We start from the raw sequence: 21,287 nt of genomic DNA on the forward strand, positions 1-21,287 counted from the left end.
GCTGTGATGAAATGACATACACATGGATATTAGGGAACTGAATTGGCGAGAACAATGTGCAAATGTTCCAACAGAAATGGTACTCCAAGTATGCTTCATACATATATTGCAAGATACCAAGAAATATAACATGGCCTATTGGTACGACCAGGATAACGAAAAGGATGTTGCCCATTATACCCTGCGGCCAAATAAAGTCAGCATCATGCAACTTAAATATACAGTTGTGTTTCATGTACCTGCTTTCCTCTTTACGCCATTAAAAAATGTCACTAGAAGAATAGTTCAAAAGTGTGCATTTGTTTACCCACCAGTTATGGAAGAGACTGATGGAGTTGTTGAAACTTCAGCAGAGGACAGTGTTGAAGTTGATGTAACTGAACTTGTTGAGGTAGCGGCTGATAAAGTGGGCGGTGACGTTGTCGGGCTCTCCATACTTGCAGTCGAAATTACCTCCACTGCTGTAGAATCAGATCACATTAATATTGTCGCACAAATAGAGCATGGAACAACACTTTTGCAAACTTGTCCAAAGTTTGAGCTCTTTCTATTATGAAATCTGAAATGTCAAAGAATCTCCCTGAATCACACAACTTCTGATTTTTGTCATAAATTCAAACCTGAAGAGCCAATTGCACATGATATCCCATGCAACTTTGTGATAAACAACATGGTACAATCATGTTTTCCTTGCTTTTTCCATTATTTCTTGATCTTGTCATCATTTCAATCACCAAGAACCAATTGCACATGATTCTCATGCAACTTCATGCAACATCCTGTACACATAGCACATGGAATCCTTTCCTGTGAACTCACTTGAAGGCATATTACTCTTGGAGCATAAGTCAGATTTTTGTGCAGTGAATAGGTTGGGCCAAATATACTTTCCTGAAGTTATGTCGTTGTCCAATTAACCTGTATCAATGACGACTATTTTTCTTTCTGCAATATTTGACTCCCAGTTGGCGGGCATATCCCTTATTCCCACTGCCTTCTGTTATTCCCTTTGTTCCCGATGCCACATCTTCAAGTACTACGTTGATGTCAAGGAAAGCCATTCTCACTGACCCTGTGGAATTATGCACCTTTTCCTTGGTCCATTTATGGGCCATGGCTGTAATGAAGTCTAGATTTAAAAGGTCCTTTTATTAGAATTAGCACTAGGTTTTATTGTCAGATGTACTTACTCGCATCAGTACTGTGCAACATTTGCACACTGCCACTTATGGCACCATCTTAGGTACAAATGTACCCAGGCGCAGAATCTTTGTGCGAAGCAGAAACATAAATAAGTCAAGTTAAGAAGATAAACATTATGGTCCTTCTTACAAAAGTGTAGAAGAACAAAGAAACACAGTTAATCGTTCAACATCACAGTCTGTAAGCGCCTGGCCATGCTGGGCTCAAACCCGTCACAAGGGCTTGACCTCACCCTTGCCGCCAGCCCTGGGGCTGCCTGTTCCCACTCTCACCACCTCGATTCTGCCTGTTCCTGCTCTCACCACCTCGGGGCTGCCTGTTCCCGCTCTCACTACCTCGGGCTGCCTGTTTCGACTCTTACCGCCTTGCCTTGTAAAACTCAATATGAACATTGATCAGCAGGTTATTTGCTAAGTACTGCTTGATGGTGCTGTCAATAACACCTTTCATCACTTTGCTGACGCTTGAGAATGGACCTTTGGGATGAAGAGTAGCCACATCAGAACTGTTCTGCTTTATATGGTCAGGATATGCCCGGGTAATTGGTCATATTTGCGATGCTGCAGGAGAACAGCTTGGATAAGCTAGATTTTTAGCAATGATTTTCATCACAACAGCTGGGATGATTTTCAGCTCTGATTTGATGGTGTAGAACTGTCATCTCTTCAGGTTTGTGGCTCAGTCAGGTGCATTGCAAAGCTCTAATATCCCTTTGATCAACCTCCGATCGCCAGTGCTAAATTGTTAATGAACTCCAGATCCAGCAGGAATGACTTTTTGGCACGGAAAAATCTGTGTGGAAAAATGGCCTTTCAGTGGGGCCTTAATTGTCTGGATTAGCTGCTTTCTTATGGGGCAGTACAACACAAGGCAACTTTGCTGTAGGAAGAAATGATGTCAGGAAGCCACATTAACAGGGACTCACATTACTTCCCATGTCTTACCCCTATCCAAACTCCAAGCCCACCTCCATGGGACTGAGAAAATTCACCCCACTGTCTGAACACCAGGGAATTTGGTCCCAGTTTAGAGGTAAGAGTTGTTAAGAAGGTGTATGGTGTGTTAGCGTTCATTAATAGAGGGATCAAGTTCAAGAGCTGTGAAGTTATGCTCCAGTTGTACAAAACCCTGGTTCGGCCACATCTGGAGTATTGTGTCCAGTTCTGGTCGCCTCATTACAGGAACGATATGGAAGTGTCGGAAAAGGTGCAGAGGAGATTTACCAGGATGTTGCCTGGAATGGAGGCAAGGTCTTACGAGGAAAGGTTGAGACAGCTAGGACTTTTCTCTTTAGAACGATGAAGGATGAGAGGTGACTTGATAGAGGTGTACAAAATGATCAGAGCTATAGATAGAGTGGACAGCCAGAGACTTTTTCCTAGGGTGGAGGTAGCTATTACGAGGGAGCACAGTTTTAAAGTGAGTGGCGGTAGATATAGGGGAGACATCAGAAATAGGTTCTTTACTCAGAGAGTGGTCGGGGCATGGAATGCATTGCCGGAGAGGGTAGGGGAGCCGGCCTCATTAGGTGCATTTAAGCGGCTACTAGATAGGCATATGGATGATAGTATAAGGTAGGGGTGGAGGTTAAATACACGTTAGGTTTAGGGTAAAAGTTCGGCACAACATCATGGGTCGAAGGGCCTGTACTGTGCTGTACCGTTCTATGTTCTATGTTCTATGTAAAGGCATGAAAACGTAATCTGTTATCAACAGTAATTAACGCGTATGTTTTTAATGAGCTCATGTTGGACTCCCAGCATTCTATTCTTTTTCTTCCAATTTTTGGATGCTGTGAAATTAAGTATGATACAAATCAAGCGTGCAAGCATTCTTCACATCTCATTCTGCAAGCTGTCAATCCTGAGGTTTAATCACACAATAACAGCCTTGCAAAATTCACGTCATCATGTCACAATGTACTTCTCCCATAAGATCTGGAACCCAGGTGTAAAATAACTTCACAAAACTGAGCATCTCATGGAAATACCTTAGAGAGTAATTTACAAAAATATCGAGGGTTGAATTTTCACAATGTGTGAAGGCAGTAGCTTTTACATGCATTTAGCAGAATGCTACAAAAAATATAATACTGTTGGCATCAAAATTTGTTTTGATTTCTTTTGTCTGGATGTGTAATCATAATATTAGGAAAGAGATTTATAGTTATTGGCACAATGCACAAATTGGCACAGAACCAATATGTTTCACAATTCATGTTTTCAGATTTGAGCTTTCACGTTGTTCGGTAGTCAGGGTGACACTTGTTTGCTACATAGAACAAAATGGTTTATTTTAGTAATCATAATTACATGTGAGAAAATATGAACTTTTCCATTTTGACAGGAAGAATATAAAAGTGGCATATCATTTCATTAGGGAGAGATTGCAGAACTCTGTGTCCTAGTACATGAATCAGAAAAAAATACTACAAATATGCAACAAAAGATTTGAAGGCAAATGGAATGTTGTTGGAAAATGCAAGGGAAAAGGAATATTCAAGTAAACATGTTATACCACCGTGTACAAGGCATTAGAAAGACCACATCTACAAATATTGTGTACAACTTTAAGATAAGACATAATTATATTAGAAGCAGTTCAGCGAAGGTTGGTTTGACAGATTAGGCCAGTATCTATCAGGGTTTAGGAGAATGAAGGGTAATCTTGTTGCAAAATCACCTGCCAGAGTAGATTTAGAAATAATGTTTTCTCTTGTATGAGAGACTAGAATTGGAACACAGTTTAAAAATAAGGGATCACCAATTTAGCACAGAGATGTGGGGATTTATTTTTCTCTCAGAGGCTCAGGAATCTATGGAATTAACTTCCCAAGAGGGCAATGAGTCACTGCGCATTTTTAAAGGTGAGTTAAACAGATTCTTGACTGAGAAAGGAGTCATAGGGTTTCAAGGGCATGCAGGAATGCAGTTGAAGTTACAAGGAGATCTGTCAAAGTCTTATTGAATGGTGGAACGGGCTTGTGGGGCCAAATGGCCTACTCAAGCTCCTAACTCATATATCCACCAGTGGTTTAATTTGGATGCAGTTTGCCCAATTCTAAAAATTTTCCCTGGTAATTTTTCATTACCAAACCAGAACACCAAATCATCAGTGATGAATATTATATTTGATCAATACTGCAGAAAATTCAACTGAAGTTTAGCTGCTTGCTAATTACTCCACCCACGCCCCAACCCCCGACCCTGCCCACCATTTCTGATGTTTAACAAATGATGCATCTTCTCTGTCTGATGGGCTAGCCAAAGATGCATAACATAATTAAGGCACAGTGCATTGGACCTAGGATGGTCATATTTTTCATCAATCAGATTTCCATTTTCCATTTTATTGCTTACTCCTCAATCAACATCACAAAAACAAGTTAGCTGGTCATTATTATATCACTGTGTGTGAGAACTGGTTGCTATTTTTCCTCCAATTCAATAATGTTTACAATTTTTATGTATTTTGTTGACTCTAGTCACTTTGAAAAGTCGAGTTGTGATGAAAACATTTATATAAACGCTAGTTTTTCTTTTCTTTCAGATTTGGCATGTAAAGTGACCATCAACCAACAATGTTCTTTGAGAGATTACTCTGAATCATTCACATTTTGCTCAAAGAATTGGACCAAGTTTATGTATTGAATTATTACTTTAAGGGAACTTTGTCTGAAATTAATTTCATATTGATTATAGAATCAAAACTGATTTAAAATTACACATTGAACAGCAAAGGAAAATAAATCACAAATATAACACAGGTTATTTTTCTTCAAAATTGAGTTTTACAGCAATAATTGGAGAAACTTAGTAAAAAAGAGCAGGAGTCAGCCATTCGCTGTTCCAAGCTTGCTTCGCCATTCAATAAGTTTGCAGCTGATCATCCAACTCAGTCCCTTGTTCCTGCTTTCTCCCCCATACTCTTTGATGCATTTAGCCCTAAGAGCTATATCTAACTCCTCCGTGAGAGCTTTCAAGAGTTTGGCCCCAACTGCTTTTTGTGGCAGAGAATTCCATGGGCTCTCTGGGTGAAGAAATTTTGCTTCATCTGAGTCCTAAAAGGCCTACCCCATATCCTTAGACAGTTACCCCTGGTTCTGGACTTCCAAATCATTGGAATCATTCTTCCTGTGTTTATCCTGTCTAGTCCTCTTAAAATTTTATAGATTGCAATGAGATGTCCCCTCATTCTTCTACACTCCAGTGAATCATAATTGATCCAGTCTTTCTTCATACATTAGTCCTGCTATCCTGGGGATCATTCTGGAAAACCTTCATGGCATTCCTTCCACAGACAGAAAATCCTTCCTCAGATAATTAACCTGAGATACCAAATGGCCTACTCCTCTTCTTAACTCACATGTAGACCAGCACTAATCTAATGATTTAATTTCATCACAGAATCCCTACAGTGTGGAAACAGGCCCTTCAGCCCAGCAAGTCCATACCGACCCTCAGAGCATCCCACCCAGACCCATCCCCCTATAACCCACCTAATCTACACATCCCTCAACACTATGGGCAATTTAGCTTGGCCAATCCACCTAGCCTGCACATCTTTGGATTGTGGGAGGAAAATCGGAGCACCCGGAGGAAACCCACGCAGACAGGGGGAGAACATGCAAACTCCACACAGACAGTTGCCCGAGGGCGGAATCAAACCCAGGTCCCTGGCGCTGTGGGGCAGCAGTGCTAACCACTGAGCCACCGTGCTGCCCCACTTTGTAAATACTTTGCCCAATTCTGTCATTTTTTCCTGGTATTGTTCATTACCGAACCTGAGCACCTAAGGATCATTGATGAATTTTATGTTTAATCAATACCACAGGAAATTAAAATGTTGTCTTACAGTTTGTTAATTTCCCCTTCTTTCTGATTTTCATGTTCCCTTTCTGATGGTCAAAGAATTATTAATAAGGATTATGAATTTATCACACCATTAAAACACCTCATTCAACACGGTATAACTTTTCCAAGAGCTTTTACAGTGAGATTTAGTGTGTAAAGGCAGTATTTTTGTCAGTTCAGCAAAGAAAGAATCTCTGCCAGCAATTTCTGGATTTCCATTTTTAACTATATATTTGTGAACTCCGGAAGTTGCTTTCAATAATAATAATGGCTAACACTGACAGTTTGATCATTATGATCAGTGCCAAAATCTGAGCAACTTTTATTGGTGATTAAATGAGTACCTGAAATTATTTTCTCTGGCATCATATGATTTTATCATAAGTAAATAAAAGAATACTGATAATTCCTTATAATCCATTTAATGAAACATAGAAGACATCCTGTACAATGTTCTACAACATCTTCTTCAATATTAACGGTGCCATGAATGAGCTGTAGAAGCCTTTATTTAGTATTTTTTTGTAATTGACTTAATTTGTCAATCATGATAAATATTTTTATCTCTCTGATGTAATCAACTTTGCAAAAGTATACATCCCTAATTTTATACATGTAAGGATCCAAACTAAATAATGTTGCAATCTAAGAGAAAATAAATAATTTTCATTCAACATTATTGCGAAATAAAAGCATCCTATCATGTTTAATGACCCCTCTTTTACCTCAGCATTTAAGGAACATTTACAATTTACTCGATTCTTTCAGGGAATACTTGAGCAATAATGTGTCAGTTCAATTTATTGCCTAAACACCAGCAGCACTGAATAAAGTAGATTGAGTTACATTCACAATGAATACACCTTCTGGGTATCAGGTCTCATGTTACTTTTATCCAAATGCCAAGTGCATAATTCTATTTGTTATGTCTTTCTGTTCCTGAAAGTTTACGTGTAATCTAATACATTTAAACCAATTTCCAACATTATCCAATTTTTTTTTAAATGTAATAATAATTTTCACAAACTGCACATGAAGAATATAACAATAATTTCACATATTGCAAGTATTGGCTAAATTATCATTTATTTCAAATTCTTACCTGACACATGGAGGCAAAGCATTATTAAATGCACAAATAACGTTACTTTTTTACGTTTCATCTTCCGGCAGGTGTAGGATTATTATCGCAATGAGTGAGAGCACACTGTCTGAACGAAAATGATGCAGGAGTATTTGAAACCTTTCTTATTTGAAGTAAATTACATCTCTAAATGTGATGTATTTTGACATGTCTGACTTCTCCTAAAACCACACCTTATTTTGTCCATTGAAGGTAAATTAGGTTCAGTGTGTAATAAATAATAGGTGCAATCTTTACAATGGCCATAAAAAGTCAGATCCACACCCAAAATGCCTTAGGAGTGTTTTTTTTCTTCACCAAGTTTCAATGTTGACTAATTTTGAATCATTTTCCCAAGTTCCATGTCTGCTGAAATAAATGCTGCACTTATCAACCTAGAACAATTAAAGCAAAACAATTTTGTTTGTTGCCATTGAAACTCAGCAGCTTTCTGTGCAATATTTTGAATGGCCAACTGCAGTCACAACTATCTAGGAGAAAATGCATGCACACAGCATCAATCTCATTACATACATTTTGTGAATGTCACTGAAAAAGCTCCCATCATTAAACTATACACTGGGTGGGTTTATAAAGTGTTCAACAGAATCTGCAGATGCCACAACCACTTTTTACACCCCTGTTTGACAACTTTCTGGGCTTGCATTCCTTCACATTCAAGCAAATGTACAACTGTGACTTTTTCAGGAGGCTCAGAATAATCCCTTCAATGTCCTGATTTTGATATGACTGTTTTGCATTGACGTTAGAGGTGTTTCTCAATTTTCTGTCTTTTTCGTAAGGTCAAATTGATATCAGAAAATCCTGACATCACTGAGTTTGAAACTGCTGTACAGGTTCCATCAATAAATCTGATATTTCAAAGAAAGATATTTATCCCTGACTTACTGAATAAGAAAGACTAATCTTGTTTCTCTAATTAAAAAAGTCAACAATATCTTTAACCTTCTTAGGAATGCACAGGACACCTCCCTAAAGAAAATCTCAGCGCCACCCAAAAACATGATTAATCACACTAAGTGAAGGAGCCAGCAAGCAAACTGAATGTTCTAATTCTGCTAGTTATCCTTTTTTTTCCCTTAAATAAATAAGATAAAAAGCCTGAGAGAACTTGTTGGTGTGGCTACCAGGAGAATATTTCTTCATGAATAAGATTAAAACTAGGAGATGTAGTTTAAAAATGAGGTATCTCTTAAGAGAGAGTCAAGGATAAGTCTTCTTTCTATCAGAGGGTCATTTGTTTGTGTAATATTCTTTGCCAGAAATTAATGGAGGCTGGGTCGTTGAGTTTATTCAAGGTTTAGTTAGATACATTTTTGATAGACAAGGAGTCAATGGTTATGGCAGCGAGTAGACGAGCAGATGGATTTGAAACCACAGTCGGGTTAGCCATGGTCTTAGTGAAAGGCAAAGAAGGCTCTAAGTGTCAAATGGCCTACATCTGCTCCTAAATCCTCTGTTCCTACTCTGAAAACTGATACATTGCCAGATATAAAAAATTCAAATGTGTAACCAAGCTGATTTTAAATACAATAAAGAAATCTATGAATAAGCAAGAAGTCTGAGGCATCCTTTAAGTACTCAGAATTTGCAAAGTGACAATTAGAGTGATATCAATCACAGAACAGCAGCAGTGATTACAGCTCAACTCTTTAACATGGTTATGGTAAATGTGGACCATCACATGATTGTTATATTTGAGCTCTTTCATGAACTACAACATTTTTGAAAAGGAAGAAACATGAACAGAAATGACTGCAGTTGTCACCTGATCACAGATAATAGCAAGCTCTGGGAGATCCATGTGGAATAAACAAAGCTGCCTGCATTGAGTTACCATTTTTACCTAAACACATCCAAACCAGCCAACTGAACTGCTAGCAAGAAATTTGTATCCACTGCTTTAATTCACACTGGCATGATAATTTTCCAAAAAATGTATGTATAATTAGCTTTATTTTCGAGCAAACAACATTTTTACTGAAGTCTGGTAGCTGTACGCTAAAAAGAAGTAAAAATAATTGTTGCGACTGACCATGAGGGGTTAAAAATGAAAGGAGTCAATTTCTCCAGCTCACCTGTTTATAATAAATTTGAAGGTTCAACCATGATATTCCCAGATGTGAACAACACAGTTGGAATGGGGGCAATAAGTTGTTTCTTAAATGTTGTTTCAAGAAGAAAAGAAACTTCAAAATTGTTTTCCTGAGTTACTAAATTGAAAGCACTAGAGCAGATGAGATAACGTTTGAGAAATTTAAAGTCTTGTGCTTGGAGCAGTTAAAAAGGGGTAGCAAGGCATAAGAAATGGTGTTCCACCTTATGGCCAGGGAAACAGAAATTGCAAAATGTGTGGTAAAATATCCAGAGCTAGAAAGTGAAGATAGTGAAACAGATAATTTTTAATCTGGAGCAGGAGAAAATGAAATTCCAAAAGAGAAAGGAAGAAAGTGAATTACAAAAATGGAAAGGAGAACGAGGAAGAGGCATGAAAAAAAATGACAAGAAAGGACCTTCCAAGAAAGGGAAAGGAAAGAGAAAATAAGTTTCAATTGAGAAAGCTTGAAGTGAGAAAAGAGAAAGCAGCTCTGATGAGGGAACCATATCTAATTCAGACTACATTTTACTTTTGCAATTTGTTGATTGGATAAGCATGGAAAACTTCCTTATTAGTTTTGCAAGGTTAACTTAGCAGTTAAAGTGACTGCTGCACAATGTGTAGTGCCAGATGTGCCCAGGCAAAAATTCCATACCCTCAAGAAATAGCCAAACCAGACAGACCTTTAATTTGAATGGCTTGCATTTGACTGGTGAGTATGTGCACTTAAAATTGAGACCACCTTTGATACTTTCATGAGGTTCTCAAGACCTCCTCAAGAGGTCAGAAATTTGATGCCTTTCCATTCTGAATGCATACAGGGGAACAGAGACCAGCACAGCTCAAAGTCAACACACAGAGCCAGAAATACTGAGAAGCAGGGGTCTAAGAATATTGGATACAGGAGAGAGGCAAGTGAGGTAGTTACTCTGGGTTGTGATAACAAGAAAAGAAAAGGCAAATAGAGAATGAATAATTAGACTGTATGTGACAAATAGAGAAACCTGGATAGTCACCAGGTAGTGTTTCCACTGGAGGAAACCAGGGAATGTAAAGGAAAATTGTTGGTTTTGGTCTTTGCTGCAAACAGAAGCTGCAAACCTGCAACATGAAGGTGCTCAGTGTCTGCTCAGGTGTGACTGATGCCTAGGATAGTTGCTAGGAATTTATGTCCAAAGGAATGGTGACCATTTTTTTTAATAATGCACATTGGTGTATTAATTCTACATGTTGGGAGATGAAAGAGTCACCAGCCAGTTATTGCACTTGGAAAGACAATGGAGCTAGACTCAGGAATAAACGCAACTATATTTTAAAAGTTTATTTTAAGCAGAAGAATAGAGAGAAGGAAATATGAATTTTTAAGCAAAAACTTGAAGAATGTCTCTCTCTCTTGCTCTCCCTCTCACTCTCTCTCTCTCATTCTCTCTTTCTCTTATTGTCTGTTTCTGTTATTATCTCAGAATATCAGTGCCTGCTGAAAAAGCAAATTGGAAAGTAGTCACAGAAAACTCAAAGATATGTATGAATTTTGCCACTGCACAAGATACCAGTCAACAACTAAGCAACTGTGCTCTGTATTTATATCACCTCAAGGACTCTAAAGACTTATAAACTGTATAATATTTTTGATTTGATTTGATTTATTATTGTCACATGTATAGAGATACAGTGAAAAGTGTTGTTTTGCGTGTTAACCAGACAAATCATACCTTACATAAGTACAACAGGGCAATAGAACAGAATGCAGAACGCAATGTTACAGCTACACAGAAGGTGCAGAGAAAAATCAACTCTAATATATGAGAGGTCCATTCAAAAGTCTGATAACACTGAGGAGGAAGCTGTTCTTATATCTGTTGGTACACATTTTCAAACTTCTGTATCTTCTGCCCAATTGAAGAGGGTGTAAGAGAGTATAACTGGTGTGGAAGAGGTCTTTGATTATGTTCGCTGTTTTCCCAAGGCAGCTGGAAGTATAGACAGAGTAAATGGAAGGAAGGCTGGTTTCTGTGATGGACTGGGCTGCGTTCACAACTCTTTGTAATGTCTTGCGGTCTTCGGCAGAGCAGCTGCCATATTAAGCTTTGATGCATCCAGATAGGATACTTTCTATAGTGCATCTATAAAAATTGTGAAAAGTTATTGCGCACATGCCAAATTTCCTTAGCCTTCTGAGGAAGCAGAGGCGTTGGTGTGCTTTCTTGACGGTAACATTGAAGTGGATGGACCAGGAGAGATCGTTAGTGATATTTACACCTAGTAACTAGAAGTACTCAACCACCTCCACTCTTCCTGAAGTCAAACCCTAGCTCCTTCATTTTGCACACATTGAGGGGGAGATTGTTGTTTTTACACCATGCCACTAAGTTGTCTATCTCCTTCGTGTACTCTGTCTCATCGTTGTTTGAGATTTGACCCACTGCAGTGGTGTCATCAGCAAGTTTGTAAATGGAGTTGGAGCTGAATATGGCCATAGAGTTGTAAGTGTATAAAGACTATAGTAAGGGGCTGGGTATTCAGCCTTGCTATGCGCTGGTACTGAGGATTATTATGGAGGAGGTGTCGTCACCTGTCCTTACTGATTGTGGTCTGCAGGTCAGGATTCAGTTGCAGAGGCAGGATCAGAGTCCTAGGTCTCAGAGTTTGAAGATGGTTTTTGTTGGAATTATGGTTTTGAAGGTGGAACTAAAGTCAATAAATAGGAGTTTAATGTAGGTGTCCTTGTCATCCTGATGTTCCAGGGATGAGTCTACAGCCAGGGAGATGGGTCTGCCATGGAACTATTGCAGCAGTAGGTGAACTGTAGTGGATCAAGGCAATCTGGGGAGGCTGGAGTTGATGTGTGCCATTACTAACCTCTTGAAGCATTTCATAATGATGGATGTTAGAGCACTGGGTGATAGTCATTAAAACACATTGCCTGATTTTTCCTTGGCGCCAGGATGATAATGGTCATCTTGAAACAGGTGGGTACCTCATATCGGAGTAAAGAGAGGTTAAAGATGTCTGTGAATACTCCTGCCAGCTGGTCAGCCCAGAATCTGAGTGCATAGCCAAGGACTCCATCTGGGCCGATTGCTCTTTGTGAGGAGCCTCACAAGAAGACTGATCTGATGTCTGCTGCGGTGACTGTGGGTACAGGTGCACCCGAGGCTGATGGGGCCGGTGACATCATTTCACTGACCTTCCGTTCAAAACGAGAATTGAGCTCATCGGAGAGGGATGTTGCTGTCAGTGATTCTACTCAACTCTACATTGTAGTCCGTTATGTCATGTAAGCCTTGCCACAGTCAACATTTTGTTAGTCTGAGATTCTAGCTTAGTCTGTATTGTCTCCTGGCATCCCTCATGGCTTTGTGAAGATCGTACCTAGATTTCCTGTGTAGGTCAGGAACGCCTCAAACCTGGACTTCAGTAGGGAGTGGATCTTCTTGTTTGTCCATAGTTTCCAATTAGAGAACACACAATCTGACTTTTTTGGCATGCAAGCTTCTACACATTTACTGATGAAGTCTGTGACTGTTGTGGCATATTTATGTAGGTTAGCTGCTGAGTTCTTGAATATGCATCAGGCCACCAGCTCCAAGCAGTCAGGTAGGAGCTCATCCATTACCTCAAACCAGTACTGCACAACTTTCTGTACTCCCCTCCCATTTATTTCCCTATCTGTGCCAGACACTTTTAAACTTATAACCTGTATTTGTGCGTGTATGCTTATTGTCAAAATTTTATAAGGGTTTGGATGTAACAAAATTCATCTGGTAATTGAGTCCTAAAGAAGGGTAATACCCAAAATGTTGACTTCTCCTCTCCTCCAGATGATTCCTGCCTTGCTGTGTTTTGCCAGCCTCCTGTTTGTTTTCCTTGGATTCCAGCATCTGCAGTTTTTTTTTTGTCTATACTCTAATAGAAGTGTGATAGCTGTGTGCTAAAAGGAAATAAATATAAATTTGCCACCAAATGAGAGGGGTGTTAACAGGAGGAGAGCTGGTTCCTTCTCCTTACTTGGTCATAATAAAGCAATTTCTATTACTGAATATTCTTATGAAAGAAATTGAGTGTGTGAGATCACTTGCTAAATCTGTATCCATTGCAGGGCAGGATCAAGCAGCTATACAGCCTACTCCTGCTACAATCTAACTTTTTTTATTGGCAGGCATGGCTGTAACAAGTAATTACTCCTGAATACAATGTGACAAAATGTGAGGTTATCCACTTTGGTGGGAACATAGAGTTATAAAGTCATATAGCATGAAAACAGACCCTTCGGTCCAACCAGTCCATGCCGAGCTTGATCCAAAACTAAAGTAATTCCACCTGCCTGCTCCTGGTCCATATCCCTCCAAACATTTCCTATTCATATATCCATTCAAATGTGTTGTAAACATTGTAATTGTACCTGCATCCACCACTTCATCAGGAAATTCATTCTACATGCGAACCATGTAAAAAATTTGCCTCTTATGTCTTTTTAAATTTCCTCTCCTCTCACCTTAAAAATGTGCCCCCTAGTCTTGAAATTCCCCATCTTAGGGAAAAGACAACTACCATGAACTCTATCTATACCTCTCATTATTTTATAAACTTCTATCAGGTTACCTGTCATCCTCCTAAGCTCCAGTGATAAAAGTCCCAGCCTATCCAACCTTTCAAACCTTCCATACTCAGCCACATCCTGGTAAACCTCTTTAAAACCCTCTCCAACTTGATAGTATCCTTCCTATAACTGGGTGACTAGAACTAGACAATATTGATAGGGTGGTTAAGAAGGCACTTAGCATGCTTGGCTTCATTGCTCAGAGTATAGGAGGCATTATATGGAACATTATGCTGAGGTTGTACAGGACACTGGTGAGACCTCTTCTAGAGTACTGTGTATAATTTTGGTCACCCTGTCATAGGAAAGGTATTATTAAGCTGGAGAGGATTCAAAGAGATTCACTAGGATGTTGCCTGGAATGGAGGGTTTGTGTTATAAGGATAGGATGCGACTTTTTTCACGGGAGTGTAGGATGTTGAGAGCTTACCTTATAGAAGCTTATAAAATCATGAAGGGTATGGATAAGATGAATGGCAGGTGTCTTCTCCTTAGGGAAGGGGATTTCAAGACTAGGGGGCATATTTTAAGGTGAGAGGAGAAAGATTTTAAAAAAGACGCGAGGGGCAACTTTTTTAACACAGAAAGTGCTTCATGCTTGGAATGAACTTCCACAGGAAGTAGAGGATACAGGTACAGTTACAACATTTAAAAGATATTTGGATTAGTACATGATTAAGAAATAGGTGAGCCTGTGGAATTCATTACCACAGGAAGTAGTTGCCGCCAAAACATTGAATGTGTTCAAGAGGCAACCAGATAGAGCACATGGGACGAATGGGATCAAAGGTTACGGGGAGAAAGCAGGATTAGGCTATTGAGTTGGACGATCAGCCATGATTGTGAAATATCGCGGAGCAGGCTCGAAGGGCCAAATGGCCTCCTCCTGCTCCGATCTTCTATGATTCTATGTTTGGAGGGATATGGGCCAAACACAGTCGGGTGGGACTAGTTTAATTTGGGGTTATGGTCGGTGTGGACTGATTGGACCTGATGGGTCTGTTTCTATGCTGTATAACTATATGACTCTATAACAAAGAAATGCAGAGTATTTCATAAACATCGCGCACTTGTGTATTGCTGAATTTCAAAAGTGCTTGGATAAGCTGGGTCATGAGTCATGGAAAGATTATGTGTGGGTACAGCAAACAGTTTTGCCAATGGTATGTTCACCTTTATTACAAGAGGATTTGCTTACAGGAGTAAAGATATCGCACTGCAACAATATAGAGCTTCAGTGATACTGTGCGCAGTTTTGCCTTTCTAACCTATAGAAAGATACATTTAACATGAAGGGAGTGCAATAAGGATTCACCAAACTCTGGAGGGATTGTCCTGCGTATTAATATGAAATTGACTGGACCTTTTATTTACTGGAGTATAGGCGAATGAGAGGCGATCTCATTCAAACGTACAGAATTCTTACAGGGCTTGATATGGTAAATGCAGGAAGGATGTTTTATCCTGGCTGAAGTGATGGAGAAGGGAGTTTTTGGCAAGGTGGAGGTGGGCATGTGGGTCTGCTGCCTTGGATTCAGGAGATACAATCCCAGAATCAGGAGCAAGCCATTTAGGACTGAGAAGGGAGGAGGGTTCTTCACTGTACGAGTGGAGACTTAGTTGCTGAATATGCTCCAAACGGAGATCTATAAATTTTTACATAAAGAAACCATGAAGTGGTATAGGGATGGTGTAGAATAAAGGTGTTGAAGTTGAAGATCTTAGTGAATTGCAAAGAAGACTCAAAGAGCTAAATGGTTTACTCCTGCTCCCATTTTTTTTGGTTTTAATGAATGTTGATTCTACTAAAAGATATGCTGGAACAGTTGCTGTATTATGTGTTGAGGAAATGGCAGAAGTGAAAATAATTCTTGGTTTTTGTACAAATTGTTTTTCATAGAAAATATTTGAAAAAGACTTATATTTAAGTTTTTTTTTGAACAAAATGTATTGACGCAAAATGTTTGGACAATTAGGGATGGCCAATAAACACTGGCTAGTCAGTGAAGTCCACATCCCATGAATTAATTAATCAAAAGTTATTTTTATAACTGTTTTATAGGGTTTTTTTAAAATATATGTGGTTGAAATATCAACTAGCCATTTCAGTTGTTTTCCCAAAAATCAAAGCATGTTTTGGTCATCAGTGAACCCTAATAATCATTGTGTCTTGAAGTCTATGGACCCAAGAGATTGGTATGGATTGTCTACATCAGCTCAGCCATTTAGTTTTGAATATAGAGCTGAAAACCAGCAGAAAATGTATCCATAACCAGATTTCATTAAGTCAGATTCTTATAAACTTTAAGCTGCTAGAAGCAGAGAGTCTTCAGGAAGGTAACTAGTAATCATAATAAACACCAAAGGGATGGTGAGCATGATTGCTCCTGACATCAAGGTTATATTGAATGAGCATCGCAAATTAAATTCAGTGGGAATCAGGTGGTAAACGCTCTATTAGTTGGCCGTATATCTTGCACAAAGCAAGATGGTTGCAGTTATTGGAGGTCGGTCACCTGAACTCTAGGTCATCTCCATAGGAGTTCCTCAGATTAGTGATCAAGGCCCACCATCTTCAGCTGTTCTATCATAAGGTCAGAAGTAGGGACGTTCACTAATGAATGTGTAACACCATTCATGACCCCTCAGATACTGAAGCGTTCCATGCCCAGTGCAGCAAGAACTGAAAGTTATCCAGGTATGGGCTGACAAGAGGCAAGTAACATTCATGCCACATAAGTTCCAGGCAACAGCCATCTCAAACAAGAGTAAATCTGGCCATCATCCCTTGACATTCAATTAAATTACGAATGCTGAACCCCACACTATCATTATGGTGGGGATTACCATTGACTACAAACTGAACTGGACTAGCTATGTAAATACAGTGGCTATAAGAACAGGTCAAATGCTAGAAATCATGTGGTGGGTAACTCACCTCCTGACTCCCAAAAACCTGTCCAATCCACAAGGTACAAATCAAGGGTGTGGAATATGCCTAATTTGCCTGAATGAGCACAGCATCAACAACATTCAAGAAGCCAGTTTGATGACCACCACATCCTCAAACATCTACTCCCTCCACCAGCAGTATGTAAAATCTACAAGATGCGCTGCAGACATTCACCAGGGGTCCTTAGGCAGCAGCTTCCCAACCTGTGACCTTACTCACTTAGAAGAATAAAGATAGCAGATACATGGGAACACCATCTTCAAGTTAGTGTCTAAGCCATTCAGCAGTCATTCATATCACCATTCCTTTAGTGTCGCTAGTCAAAATCCTGGAACTCCCTTCCTCATGGGTTTGTCAACATGAAATGCTAAACAACAGTTCAAGAAAGCAGTTCACCATCATGTCCCCTGAATGAATAAATAACAATTGATTTATATAAAACAAGATGAGGAGAAACACAGTATGTTCATTATTTTGTAGTATGTGCGATGACAATTTGTATTCATTTAACTCTGTGAATCCAATTATCACTCTGTACCTTCACTTGTTTGTGAAATAAAAAAGCTTAACAACTTATCTCTGATCTACCGAGAGTTTTCACAGGCCATTTCAGAAAATATTAAAGATACACAATAAGTGGTAAATACAAAAATCTTGAATATCCAATATCGATTACATGAGCATGATTTATTATCCTTTCAGTTATGCAATTGCATGATTCAGAATTGCCAAAACTCCCAGAACCACCAAGTGTTTGATACTTGGATAAGTTATCAGAATTAACAGGACCTGACTTTCCCAAGCAAGACCAAAATGTACCACAAAGGATGTCTTAAGATTCCATTAAATGCTTTTCCACTTCATTATTGAAAATAAAGTCGCCTAGAAAAACAGATAGAAAATATATTGTTGCTATGTATATTGTTGCAATGATCATACGTTACTGCTAAAACTGGTTTTAAAACAAACTCAGTTAAAAACGTTAGTGACATACAAAAAGGTGTAAACTCTGAAGAAAATAGCCTTCATGCTCAAGCATTCTGAAGTCTATTTGTTTTCTCTCTTAAATGCATAGGTTGAGGAATTTTGCATAATTCTTCACAACCATTGAGAACTGTCCATGCCTAGGTTTATCATATACACAAAATGGTATATCTGCCTATGGCAAAGGAAAAAGATAATGATGATGGGAACACACTAATTGTCCTTGACTACAGAAGGGCTTTGGGAGCTAATGTATTGTAATGAACAGTACAATATATGGCGGCACTAAGGAAAGTGAGGTGAGGATAACTAGCCTTGTAGTCAGCATTTGACTGAGAATGGTATCCGTGAGCTCTAGGAAAACAGAAGTTAGTGGGAATCATAGGACAATTTTTTTTTACTGGGAGTCACACCTATCACAAAGGAAGATGGTTGTAGCTATTGGAGGTCAAAAATTTCAGTCCCAGGACATCATTTTAGGAGTCACTCAGGACAATGTCCTCGAGGCAACCATGTTCAGTTGCATCATCAGTGCCTGCCATCCATCATAAGGTCAAAAGTGAAGATATTTGATGATCATTGCACAATATTCGGCACTATTTGTGACCCCTCAGACACTGAAGCAGCCCTGACCTTATGCAGTAAGATCTGGACAGGCTTGGGTTGATAATTAGTAACTAATAGTTACAACACACAAGGGCCAGGGAATGACCATCTCCAACAAGAGAGAATCTAACTATTGCCCTTTAATGTTCAATAGCATTAGCATTGCTGAATCCTCACTATCAACATCATTGATATCAATGTAACCATTGACCTGAAACTGAACTGGACCAGCCAGATAAATACTATGGCTAGAAGAGGAAGTCAGAAGCTTGGAATTCAACAGCGAGTAACTTAACCTCTCCATAATTTGTTCATTATCTGCAGTTAGGAGTGTGACGGAATACTCTCCACTTGTCGAGATGAGTGTTTCTCCAACAATACTCAGGATTCATGACACAATTCAGGACAAATCACCCAACTTGACTGACAACCTGAGCCACCAATCTCAGCATTCACTCCCTGCATCAGCAATACATATTGGCAGCAGTGTGTGCCATTTAGAGGATGCACTACAGCAAGTGGCCAAAACTTCTTCAATAACACTTTCCAAACTCGCAGCCTCTTTAATCTTAAAGACTGCATGAGGACTTACAGGTTCATTTCCAAGATGCATGCCATCATAACTCGGAATTTGTCCTTCACCATCAAAATTCTGGAACTCCCTCCCTAACAGCACTGTGGATGTACCTCACCCCTATGGATTGCAATGGCTCAAGGAGGCAGCACCAGCACCTTCTCAATGCAATTGGAGATAGGCAATAAATGCTGACTTAGCCAGTAATATGATAATTCATGAATTATATTGAACAGGAACTGATATGACAGATTGCGTTTAAATACAATTCTGCTTTCCTAATGGCTGACTGTACTTCATGGATACCCAATTTTGAACTGCAATATTTGTTTTAAGTCCATCCTATTTAGTATGGTGATGATGCCACAATCTGCTTGAGGGTTGTTCCATTTTAAAAATGGGAATTTGTCCCCACAAGGGCTGTGCAGTGAGAGTGCTGTCAAGAAGACTTTACTCTCTTGATTTTTCTTTCACCACATGCTACAGACCAACTCAGGTGGAAATGTCCATAGTGTCTGAACCAGCTTCATCAGTGGTGCTACTGTATAGGATGGGCTGAAGGACTAAAAGGTAATGATGATATTCGACAGCTGCATTGGAAAATAGGTTGTACAGGCTGGGAAAGTAGGCTGGGAAAGTTTTGAATGATACTCGACAAGCTACATGACCTTGAACAAGTCCTGTCAACATTCCTTTACGGTCTGAATATGGCACCTGCAGCTTGTTTTTTCTGTAGCTGTGTTTTCTGTACTGGCCAGCAGTTTTGTCTATTGTATCTGCTGTTTTCTGTGCCTTGCTGTTTGTTACACTGTATAATAGAGAGAGTTTCATTCCAAGTCATTGGACTTCACCTCGGGCCAGGATCGCGAATGGTGCCAGGAACAACATCAGCCTCCAGACCAGCTGTCAATCGAGGGGTCCCCAATGGGCAGAAAGATGTGAGGCTTATTGATTTTTCCTCTCTTTTTCATTCTTTTTATTTACTTAATAAATGTTCCTTTCTTTTTTTGTCTTTTGTTATTACACAATAAATGTTCATATTTAAGCAAATTGCTATTGTCAAGCCTTCTCTTAACTACATTTAACCAAATCTGAAAAGAACTGCTTAAACACACTCTGTGATCCAAGACAGCTACCAAGCCAGAGTTGGTGATGGGCATTGAAGTTTCACACCTAGAAAGCAGCCTGTGGCCTTGCCACTTGCAATGCTTCCTCTAATTGGTGTTCAGCTTGAGGAGTTCTCATTCATCATGTAAGGGAGTACAGTAGCTGGTAGACAACAGAATTTCTTTTACCGTGCTTATGCTAATAACTGGAGTCAATGGTCAGGTCTTCCTGGATGTTAGCAAATTATGGACAAACGTTTGTAAGAGGGCAGGAAAAGTGGCAAGACAGCAAACAGCTTGTTTCAGTGTTGTCTCTGCCACAGGTGAAAGACTGGCAGTGTGTACAAGCAGTTAAATGTAAATATACAACTTACAGCAGCATATGTGAGGGTGAGGTAAGTATGACTATGGATCATAGTTGATAAAGAGTTTTGGCAGGCAAGGGAAAAAATACGAGGTTAGTGCTGAAGTAAATGGAATATGGCATTTGAAGTTACACTGACTCGCCTTGGCCGTTTGTGTACAGTCAGTAAGCCACTTTCAGTACCAATATCCAGCTCCCAGTGGCTACACTATCCACACTGATCTGAACAGCTAGACCAGCAATGTAAAGTGATATGAGAAGCGTAAACTATGTAGATCTCTCCAGTTTCCTGTTCCTATTAACTTTAACTACTTTCAGAGTTTATTACTTATGAGGGATCAGAGTTTCTCTCCTCTAAGCTACCTACTTCACCTAGCTCACTTCTATGTCTTTGGAAAGTACATGGGGAACATTCTCTGATATGTTCTGTTCAATTTTTGCTGGTTTGCAAATACACCCTTTAACCAGTTCCAATTCCTACTGTAGCCAGATGCACGTTACCTTTAAGCTTTTCAATCTAGCTTTAGGAAGTGCAGAAAATCATACTGTGATACTCTCACATGAACTTGAGCTTCCTATGCAGCCATTCAAAGTGTGTTCAGCACTAGGTGCACTTCACAATCGTTATAACTGTCAGGCTGTACAAAGTTTGCATGTTGCCTGCATTTGGTTGAACTGACTGGTTAATTGAGCTTTACAGGCTCTGCAGTCTATTTCCGTTTTTGTTGGTGCTTCCTTCTCTTCAACCGCTCTCCAACAAGTTCCATATCCTCCTGCAATAGTAATGTACCTTTACCTTTTC

General features: G+C 39.4%; 1 protein-coding gene across 1 annotated transcript in view; it reads right to left on the reverse strand.

Moving 5' to 3' along the window:
- The window catches only part of LOC125486441 (mucin-16-like), a 39,516-nt gene extending 32,259 nt beyond the window's left edge, over window positions 1–7,257 (reverse strand). Inside the window, exons 1-2 of the mRNA XM_048613911.1 lie at window positions 7,159–7,257; window positions 312–461 (exon numbers count right to left, since the gene is read on the reverse strand). Coding sequence (XP_048469868.1) covers window positions 312–461; window positions 7,159–7,219 — 211 coding nt within the window. The 5' untranslated portion in view covers window positions 7,220–7,257. The remainder of the gene's footprint in view (window positions 1–311; window positions 462–7,158) is intronic.
- Window positions 7,258–21,287: the final 14,030 nt, after the last annotated feature.

Source organism: Rhincodon typus, chromosome 29, assembly GCF_021869965.1.
Source record: "Rhincodon typus isolate 14 chromosome 29, sRhiTyp1.1, whole genome shotgun sequence".
NCBI classification, from domain to species: domain Eukaryota; kingdom Metazoa; phylum Chordata; class Chondrichthyes; order Orectolobiformes; family Rhincodontidae; genus Rhincodon; species Rhincodon typus.